General features: G+C 41.8%; 4 protein-coding genes across 4 annotated transcripts; 2 read left to right on the plus strand and 2 right to left on the minus strand.

Annotated features, from left to right (window-relative positions):
* The first annotated feature begins 11 nt into the window (after positions 1 to 11).
* On the plus strand, positions 12 to 3,231 carry BCIN_16g00880 (hypothetical protein). Its single transcript, XM_024697845.1, has one exon. It carries the CDS (start codon positions 128 to 130, stop codon positions 2,594 to 2,596), a length of 2,469 nt encoding a protein of 822 aa, XP_024553661.1. The 5' UTR covers positions 12 to 127; the 3' UTR covers positions 2,597 to 3,231.
* An 897-nt stretch (positions 3,232 to 4,128) lies between these two features.
* On the minus strand, positions 4,129 to 4,635 carry BCIN_16g00890 (hypothetical protein). Its single transcript, XM_024697846.1, has 2 exons — positions 4,523 to 4,635; positions 4,129 to 4,473 (listed from the first exon to the last, which is right to left on the minus strand). Exons 1-2 carry the CDS (start codon positions 4,601 to 4,603, stop codon positions 4,153 to 4,155), a joined length of 402 nt encoding a protein of 133 aa, XP_024553662.1. The 5' UTR covers positions 4,604 to 4,635; the 3' UTR covers positions 4,129 to 4,152.
* Positions 4,636 to 5,774: 1,139 nt separating this feature from the next.
* Positions 5,775 to 6,287, minus strand: BCIN_16g00900 (hypothetical protein). The gene has a single exon (XM_001551065.2). It carries the CDS (start codon positions 6,221 to 6,223, stop codon positions 5,834 to 5,836), a length of 390 nt encoding a protein of 129 aa, XP_001551115.1. The 5' UTR covers positions 6,224 to 6,287; the 3' UTR covers positions 5,775 to 5,833.
* Positions 6,288 to 7,704: 1,417 nt separating this feature from the next.
* BCIN_16g00910 (hypothetical protein) lies at positions 7,705 to 8,366 on the plus strand. The gene is made up of 2 exons (XM_024697847.1): positions 7,705 to 7,939; positions 7,989 to 8,366. The coding sequence occupies exons 1-2, from the start codon at positions 7,877 to 7,879 to the stop codon at positions 8,316 to 8,318; spliced, it is 393 nt and encodes a 130-aa protein (XP_024553663.1). The 5' UTR covers positions 7,705 to 7,876; the 3' UTR covers positions 8,319 to 8,366.
* The last annotated feature ends 2,271 nt before the right edge of the window (positions 8,367 to 10,637 follow it).

The raw sequence follows: 10,637 nt of genomic DNA on the forward strand, positions 1-10,637 counted from the left end.
AATATTTTGAAGAATGACAATGCTCGACTAACTTGTAAGCTTTCAATGAAAAGCATGCGATACTTTCCATGGCAGTGATGGATCTGTATAAGTATCTGACCAAAATCTCAAGGGACGGCGCATCATAATGCGCCCTGCGTTACAACGACTCATCTCTAGATATTCATCATTGAATCTCCTTCGATATCTAGTACACGCATCGAATACCCCGCCGTCCGCCAACATTCAATATGATTTTGCTGGTAAGAGATGCAATCGAAACTACGCAAGTATCAGCATTGGGCTTAAGGCTGCCAATCAGTATGACTCGCAACATGATAGCCTTGATACCGCCCAGCCAGCTGTACGGCGTGTGGCTTCGAAAAGAGCCTCGAATGGCTCCCACACAGTCATGCCTCATACCGATACGAAATTGGTGACTACCAAAAAATACAATAGATGGAAAAATTACTTCACACCTGGCGAACTGGAATATGAATCGCGTGTATCCGAAAAGGCTCGGGAAGGCGCACTACGATTAGTCGATAACCCGGTTTATGAGAAAGACATTGAACTTTGGGCGGTGCTCTTAGTATATAGGCAACGAATTTATGGTGATGAGGGAGTAAGGGTGATTTGGGAAGCAATAACCACTAGGAATATCCAATTGCCAGTCGAAGGTTTGGCATCTTGGACAATGTGGAGGGCCTTTTTAGATTTAGGCCTAGAAGATGAAGCTGTGCTCGAAAGCATTATTCGATATGCGGATGATCTACTGCAACAAACCGGTCAACGTTGGAATGGACTTTACACGAGGCTCATGTATCATCTTTTAATGAATGGCAGAGGCGCCGAAGCATTTCAATGGCATCGAAGATTAATGGTGCATCATTCACCAGAAGCTAAAGCTTTCGAGAAATTATGTTTCAGAGTGATTACTCTCGGGGGAGATATTGAAGCTCTGCGAAAGATTTATGAAGGAAGTAAATTTCATGTATCATATTCCAGCATCATGGTACCATTATATCATCGAGAAGAATACTCATCTGCATACAAATGGCACTTCTCGCTTTTTCAGAAAAAAGACTTTCCAAAAACTGCAAGACCTACAGAAGATCTGATTCGACTGTTGACGAAATTCAGAAGCCCGTTGGCTCTTCGGGTCGCCCGCAGCTTGGTACATGCAGGTATATCCATACCTCCTGGTCTAGAGCATGAGCTTAAAGACACTCAAAGTATATCTAGAGAGATGATGAATCTTATTCATGGTGAAGTCTTTCATATCAAACCTAAGAAATATGATGATGAATTGGGAGCTCGGTGGCTTGCCACAACTTGGGTGCCATTAGATGTATCCATACAATCCATTCACGCACTGGGAGTCAAAGAAATCGGGCCCCTATCATTTCAATCTATTGCTCTGCGGGATCCAGATACCAAAGCCGTTATCAAGAGGCTCGATCAGCTTGTAGATCTTGGTATATCTCCTGGTCAGTCGAAGTTTGTCAAAGCCGTGGAATTCTTCGCGAGAGAGGGAAACCAAGAATTCGTAAACGCGTTGGTGAACAGCGACCAGCATCCTGCAGCACTTGACGATTGGATGCTCCAAGAGAAACTCTTGGCTTCGTATGCAGCCAAAGAACAATTAACCGAATTCCGACAAGCAATGGCCATACGATTAGTCGGGAGTAGAACTCCTGATTTTGACGTTTACAACATACACCTTAGGATTTGCGTTATCAGAAACCAATGGAACGCTGTGCTAAAGACATTATCCGATATGCGGATAAATCGTATACCGGTGAAACCGACTTCGATATCCTGTATTTTACGGCAACTCTTACGGCCACGTCGGCGCGGTCGGCGACCAGTGATGGATCCCAAACACAATAATTTCGATGATGTAACTATGGCTACCAAGATTCTGACAGGTATCATGGCATCCGGTTCATCAGTTCCAGTACATCATTGGTCCGAAATTATTCGGAGACTAGGGATGCTTGGCCGCGAAAAAGAGTTGCACAATTTGTGCATATTTTTAGCTTCCTGGTATGGCTCAAAAAATCATGATCTTCTACCTGGTGTAAACCATCTACGAATTCGAGATCGCACGCAAACTCCGGATGATCTAGTTCCTAAGTGGCATCATCAACATCCCCTCAAGCGTCTCTTCCCACCCAGTCTGCAAGGAGCCATTGTCGAATGGGGTTTTCAACGAGCGTTAGCGAGCCCATCGCCAAAGGTTCCAGGCTTTGTACGCGCGAGTAAGAAAATAGCATACAACATCACGAACGGCATTGTACTCTTGCGAGAACTCCACCACATTGGTGTAGAGATCGAACCACATGCGATCAGGAGAGCAGTTGTTAATCGTTTGGTCATTCTCTACGGACCGGGAAGGTCTACTGTTAAAGCGAATCGACAAGCGCGAATTTTGAATCCCCTGAGCTTGGAAGAAGCAATAGCTAAGATTGACAATTGTTTACCAGGGACAAAAATGTTCCCTTATCCAGATGCGGCGAAGCATATTCGACACCAAGCCAATATGAGATTTTTAAGAGTTAGACGTTGGCGCACGAAGCGAGATGCTAGGTGGCGATTGACAGGGAGGTTTTGATTCTACGACTGGGATATGTACGAATGTTGTATCATATTCTGAATTGATGCCAGCCTTTATATTTATGCAGTTTTGATATCCTATGGAATTTGAATCTCTCAAATCATATCAATTTTTACAAAGCAATTGTGTTTCTCAAGTGATCCCTAAGACAGTGTTACTTTTTGAAGTACCATCTGTCCAAGGAACAAGAGGTATCGGATGCAAGAAATCATGCAACTAATGCAGTATCCCCGGGGTTAGCTACCGGTCACATGAAATGTGTCATTCTGTTCATAATCAGATAAAAAGGACGGTCGGCAAACGCGATCTGATCAGATGCTAATGTGATGGTACCAATCGTTCATGACCAGGAGGAAAGAGCGGAGGTACCTGTAATGCGGTATGCCATTCTCTAAATAACACGCGAGCGGTTGTCTCGATGCAATTCATGTTGTTTGAAATTGGGATTTGGGAAAGAGCAAGTGATATAAAATTCCTACGCGATTTTCTCTTTTTGTGATATTTCACGTATTAAGAAGGATGCGAGCAAACCCTCCTGATGGAGCGTATGTCTTGCTTGCATATTTACACAATAATGAAGAAGTCTATCATCGGCGGGAGTCTAATTCGAGGATAGTGACTAACTTGTAGCATGCCGATGTTTGTATTGCTCCTGTTGGTGAAGGTCTGATGACAATGTTTCCACAAACGCCAATTTTTTGAAATCGGTGTTTGAAAATCTGAGTCATGTTCACAGATATGTGCTCGTTCATCTTCTCCGCATATAAGGACAAAAGTTCTACGCTCATAATCTTAAAGATTCCTATCCATATCCTCCTTGATTTTGAAACCAACTAAAGTCAAAGAAATTAGATAAATTCTACAAAACAACACGAAAACATACCACATCACTATGCCGCACAGTGTGCTCCCAAGCATACCTCCCCCTTATCTCCCTGGAGATCACGCGCAATGGAATACCGATCGCAATTACATATACGTCATAATACAATCAGATCGGATTGAAGGTGTTGAGGGATTTGAGTACATGGTTGGACCTCCTCCATTCTCGACTAGTCAAATGCCGATAAGCAGGGCTAGGGAGGAAGATCTGAGTGTTTTTGCTAGGGCCTAGTTATCTTTGGGAGATCTGGATATCTGGAATTTGGATGTTTGTGTTAAGTTGGGAAGTTCTAGCAATGCTTAAAGAGGGTCCTTGAGAGTGGTGTAGGGTGATTTGTATGTAGTGGACATTCTGATGAGTATTTAAGTCGAGATCGCAAATATTCTTCTTTAATCTCGATATGATGCTTCCATGTACTCAGCTACACTCAGTCGTGGCTTAGCAAAGTTGATAATCGATCTTGCTAAAATGAATGAAAATCCAACAGTACATGTATTATGTCAAGACTGAATCGATTGTCAGCTATTGACTTTGTTATTTCAGAATCTACCCATTCAATCTGGACAATGTAAAATAGTTATTCACTCTGAGATATCAATTCATATTATGATATATCTAGAAAAGTGTGCCTAAACTCAACGGAGCCTTATCGATCCTTTGTTATTTGACTTCACTGTCCCTCTTCAACCTTTTTCACTTCCCCATTCTCCAACTTTATCATATAGTAACACCTAATGCTGAAGTTTCCCCGCCCTTCCTCAGGACAAACCTCCTCTCTCATGCGCTCCGATCTCACGGTAACGGTAACAAATTCAGCATCCTCGGCCGAAGCGCCAATGTTCGAATGGATTTCCGATATCGAATCTCGGCTCATAGTGACGCTGCGAATTTTTGGTGCAGTTTCAATGTCAGGTGCAGGGGCTGTTGAGATTTCTCCTTTTCCAGTCCAATGAACATGTGCGCCTTTCTTGAATATTACTTTTGCAGGATCCTGAACTTCGTTAGTTGAGATTTCGCAAGCGAGTAGGGGGTAGACGGACGGATGGGAGAACAGATGTGTCATCAGAGCAATTAGAGCATGAATTGCCCATCATGGGTTTTAGGTTGGAGTCTGGAATCATGGCGAGAGGTCTCAACTGTGATATTTGTGATCTTCTTAGAATTGAAATTATCTAGTGGTGTTTGCAGATAGTAGGATTTGACTAGTATTCTTTGAAACAAGTGAATATTGATCTTCTGTCACGGCGACCTCCTTGTCTACACAGCAATTTCTGGCATATATAACTGAAGATTGTTTGGCTATTGGGTGGCCTGAAATTCACTGTGTCTGCAAAACGCATCATTGGTAACTATTTACAAACTAAGCACTCTGAATCACTAGCTGGAAGTGCAAAAATATCAGTAATTCACTTCGAAATTGCTTGGGAACACTCATATTTCATCACAGCAGGATCCCCCGAGAAATTTACGCATATGTTTGGGACGCCTTACAGTAATCGCAGTCGAATCATGCAAATGAGCTGTATGGAGATGTTTGAGAGACTACTTGAGCTGATTTCGGTGACTTCATCAAGGTGCCTAGCAGTCAAAAGTTTTGAAACATTTCATCACCACTAAGTATTGAGCTTGCTTTGATTATCAACTTAGTTTGAAACGACATGTCTACAGTTGAACCCCGTAATAGCATTTGACGGAAAACTCATCTCACAACGTAAAAATCACAACCGTTCAAGAACATAAACATTCAAGAATGATATCCAAATCGACGAATTCTATTGTTCTAAGCCCAGCCAATGTAGTCAAGGTCTCCGATTCTTGTACAATATTGAACCAACCCATATTACTTTTGTAAACCAACCACTATCAGTCCTCGTTCAGGAATTAAATGTCTATTTTTATGTCCTTCCTGAGTCCCAAACTATAATGACTACAACCAATCTACTCATACAAGAGTCCTTATTCAAATCATGGGAAGTCATGTCATGAGTTTTTTGTATCTGCCAGGTGCAAGTGGGTCGATAATTTTACTTCACTTGCAATGGTTTTCCTTCTTCAACAAGATTGTGTAAGACACACCCCATATAAGCATACATGCGATGGGAATAAAGGCTCTGGAAGCAAGGCTATGCAGATTCAGAAAGAAGAGATTTTGACATTCCTGAGATGACAAATTAGGATGTGTATATTTGGTCTCTAGATATGGATATCCTCAGGTGTTCACACAGAGATGAGGCACTAGTTCTGTGAGAGCCTGAGGGAGATATTACACAGTAGAATAGAACCAAAACTCAGTGCTCATCATTATTTTCAAAGTTGCCAAAAGACTCAAAGCCATACTACAAGATTCCAAACTAATGATCATTTTTCAAACCTTCCGATACTGGACGCCAGCTTAAGTATTTGCCATTGACATCATACTTTGTAACGCCATTAAACAGCATGATATCATACCAGTCATCCATCTCGCTTTCTTTCGCCTCTGCAATTCTCTGCGATTGATCACCACGTGTATGAAGAAATGCCAGATCAATGCGTTTCTCATGCTTCCTTAAAATAGTGGCACGAATCGAGACAGGTACCGATTGCGTCCAAATTAGGTTTGTGGGATTAGTCCAATACACAAGACTTCTCGCCTCAAACACTTTGCCTGCAAATGGATCATATATTGGTGATGGAGCTGGAGGTTTATCGACAGGAGTCGTGGCTGGAGGGCCGCTGAAGCCGTTTGATGGATTAGACATTGCGATTAAATTATCAGACTGGCACAAAAGATGTAAAAACAAACGGTCTTCACAATATCTCTTCGATGATCCTAAATTTAAACTAAAATACAGTCTTACACTGAAGCTTGTAGGCTGTGCACTATATAGATGAGCGTTCTTTTCCCATGGAATGAGGGGATTGATCGCTTGGAAGCTGACTTAATATTGGTAGATCTGCTTGCAATAACCCAAGACCAGTACGCGTTTGTGAATCAAACACGAAAGCTTGCTGATATCAAGAATCCTCATATCAATAGTGTAGAGAATTATGACTCTAGATGCTTCAATGATCAGAGTCACAAAGTCAAACATTTGGGTCAGAAACCATCAGTACGTTTTCATAGAAAATCCAGCTTCTTGAAATCGAATAGTGAGGGAAACTTTTGCAGATAGAAATCTGGACTTGTTAATTTAGCGAGAATGCGTATGAAACCTCCCCTCTCTCCAAAAGAATTCTCATCCCATACATTTCATCGCTGTATGATATTATCCATGTTGTCAATTCTTTGAATCTGCCTATGATATACATACCTACAAACAGTCCTATAAAAAAAAATCATCAGTAACATAATCCCAGAATCGATACCTGGTGTACAACGGGCTGCGCATAACAAATGCGAAATTTCATGCCTGGTCTCAAGTGTTGTATTATTCATGCGATAATGGGAGAATATGAATTTTTCCCAGCAATTATCACTGATAAGCCTACCCTTTGCTATAGAATGATGTGTATCCTCGGACATGATCAGTATGTCTTGCACACGTATTGCATAAGATGCATGGATACAACTGATGCAACAAGGCAGCCTCAAGAAGTCAACCTTATTGAAATCCTAGAGATGTATTTAAGGCACTTGGCATACTGAGATATATGACCGTAGCACTTAGATAGATCCTGAATGAGATATTGTTGAGTTTTCAGAATGGAGTAATATAAGAGACTATATGTGCCACATTATGATTTGGCCAGAATGTCATGAACGTATGATAATTTACGCAAAGAATGGAGTTATAATCATATGATTTTCGTGAATTGTAGACATAGCCTCTAAGAAGTAGGGAAATCAATTCTATCGAAAGTGAAGAGTTACCAATTTGGTATTAAGTCGACGGATAGACAATGTGCGAGACAGAAATGGAAGCTCTCGAGTAGGGTGATCATGTAAAGTCACACCAGGTACTAAGATGTGTAGCCAGGCAGTCATTACGTAGTCAACTTGAAATGTATGAAAGCCAACTTTCATGAGATGAGGTTTGGTAAAGCTATCCTCGTAGTCTGCTTCTACTTGTAAGAATGTCATATCGATCTCCTGTACGTTGAAGAATTGTGACCTTGCTGATTTTTGATTGTAAGGCCAGCGAAAACACCGTCACAGGCTGAGTCATGATTGGCAAACGTTACTCTAAGTCATGTGCAGGTGTCATCGAGCGACGGGTGAAACAGTCAAGGGGGCTTGGCCGATATATATTGCCTTTTACTACCCACTCAACTTTATATCACCAACATTATTTTCGTACATCTAGTCTCAAAAATTTCAGCATTTGTCTAGTATTGTAATATTTACCCGAAGCGTAGATTCAGGGGAACAATTTCGGAGTGGGGGAGAGGAAATCAATACTGAAATAATAAGCATGCCACCGGTGAGAAGGACACCACAGGACAAATTGCGCGATTATAATCAAAAGAATGCGGCGGTAACACACCCCAAATCTCCCCAATATACAATTAAACTGATCAGTTTAGAACTTAAGCCTAATTTACAAAGGGGAACGCTGTCCAGAAGCGCAAATTTGCGTCTTGTCGCGCGTCATCTGGATCCGAGGGGAGGGCGACTTTGCGGATGCAGTCGTGGTTTCTGGTCCTATTCTCGCCCCCGAGAGCCAACGTGAGAGGTTGGTAGTTACCGAGAACTCGACTAGTCGATACAACTGGCATACATATTTTCTTCGATATGTAAATTATAAAGAGACTCGATCTCATGTCACTGTGAGGCCAGTGGCAGAGGCGGATCTGGTTGAGAGAGCCTACCCTAATTCGAATGTAGATCGAACAAGCCCCACAAGCACTTCATAATTTGTAAAATAAATCCATGCAGCCTAATAACGGAACGATGTATTGTCAAGTGAATACCATGTAACTAAGAATACATGAAAGTCCCTCTATTCGAGTCGTATTAGGAAGTCAAGTACGAGGCGGTGGATATGTATTGATTTTGAAGAGAGTTTAAAGGAATCCACAAGCAAATACACGAGAACATTGATGCCAGTGACGTGATGGTAAATTTGAGAAACCTGAGGAGATCCTTAGCAACGGCCACGACTTTGTTGAGGGGAACCATGATGATATTGCCCCTAAAAGAAATTCTGTAGCCATCGCTCAGGGTATGTTTTATGACCAGTGTTAAAACAGCATGTATGCACAACACCATGGCCAGTGACTTGGGAGCAATTTAAACTTTCATCATTATGAGCTTCGATGAATTTGAAAACGAGCCAGTCAAATAAGTTACATCAGCTTAGACACACAAATGAGATAACGTTCATTAAAAGCAATACGACACTTTATCCATCCGTATAGGTTGCAATATATTTATGTAATATTCCTCATATTTTTGAGACGCTATACACATAGCCTCATCTGTGCGAGGCCAATATTTGCTCTCCAATTCCCCACAACTTCACGGGCTTATAGTGACTCACAACCTCCCTAGAAGTCGGCCATACTTGTATTTAAGTCGGCGAACTACAGAACAACCGAAAAACAAACAATAACTCTCAAGTCTCGACCCAAAAACAATACCTCAGGTCTCAGAACACCCAGTATGAGTACCCCACCACCAAGCGAGATCGACGTGAATATGAAGGAAGTACTTATCGTACCAATGCGTCTCCATCCTGAATAATTACTGCCAATAAGACCCGATGGCATCACAGACGAACAAATCAGGCAAGGATGTCCGGATGAGAAAACCGAACACTACTTGAAATACATACGCGGAATCAAGGGTAGAAAGCCACCGGGAGGCAGTATCGTCTCCGTAAGTAAGTTCAAGAAGCCAAACTTGATGAAGAAACATCGCACTGATGCAAACACAGTCGAACTGCACCCTAAGGGTTATCCCCAGCTCGCGGCGGTCATCGATAGTGATGAACAATTCATGCTTTATCGAAGATTTGGCTTTTGCAAGTACGACTTCTGCTCAATAAACAAGACCAAATGCGAGCGTTAGAGTCTCAGCTCAAACACATAGATCAGTACTATGAAAGGAAAGATCCCAGAAGGCTTTACTCTCAGGAAGCTTGCAATCTTCCAGATGGTGAATACAGGAAACTTCTGGCTGAAATCGAAAAGAAATATAATGAATATGGTAAGTGTAATCTGATCCCCGATTCAATAATCGATTTGATAGTTGTTATACTTTAGTTTAACTTTTGACGCACGCAAAAACTCTGGCAAGCTTCAATAGACCCAGAACAGCAGGTTATCTGCGACTAAAGGGCTACTTCGTTTGGAAATCGCGTCTCTGTAGTAAAAACCGGCAATTTATCTTTCAGAAAGAGGACCTCACTACTATCAAGCCCACTAGAGATAACACTTGGTTGCATACAGTTATTGAACAGATACCGCAGCGCTTTCCAAGCCGCTTGACGCGCGTGAGTTGAGTCATACCGCCGATTTGTTGAGCGTTACTGATATCTAAATATAGTATATATTCTGTACTACAGTTCGTCTAACATTCGCGACATTGATGCAATATATAAGGGTGCACATGCTGATAATCACCCTTTAAATCAGGAACTACGACAAAAAACAAATCCTGATACTACCGGAATCTTCCTCTTCGACCCTGACCGCGTCAATGCAGTAGCATCAATTGTTCTTCTCGCTACAGTACCTGCACTATTCATCATACCGGTTTGCACTCTTTGGTATCTGTGCCAAATTAAACGTCAGCTCCAAGCTCTGCCAACAATGGTATAATCGTTGCCATTCTTCTGATCTTTACCTCTATCTTCTCTACAGTCATATCGCTCTTTACCTGCGCAAAGAGTCACCAGGTTCTAGCTGCGACCGCTGCGTATGTTATCTCTGCTCCGCTTAGACACAGTTCATATGCTAAAATTGAATGTAGATATTTTGCTGTTCTTGTCTTATTTATTGGGAATATTGAGACGATCAAAGATATGCTCATGGCAGTTTAAGCGCTTTCTTGTAGGAAGATGGATGGCAACATGTATTAGGGAACGATATGGTAACATTTTGCGTGTGTTTTGCATGGGTTTTAGCTCTCTAGAGTAGACGTTAAAATGAAGGTCAATTTACTTTCGTGGCACCTAGATTCTAGCTTCAAATTTCATAGATTCTAGCCTAGAACTACATATTCTAGCTACT

This window comes from Botrytis cinerea, chromosome 16, assembly GCF_000143535.2.
Source record: "Botrytis cinerea B05.10 chromosome 16, complete sequence".
Lineage (NCBI taxonomy): Eukaryota > Fungi > Ascomycota > Leotiomycetes > Helotiales > Sclerotiniaceae > Botrytis > Botrytis cinerea.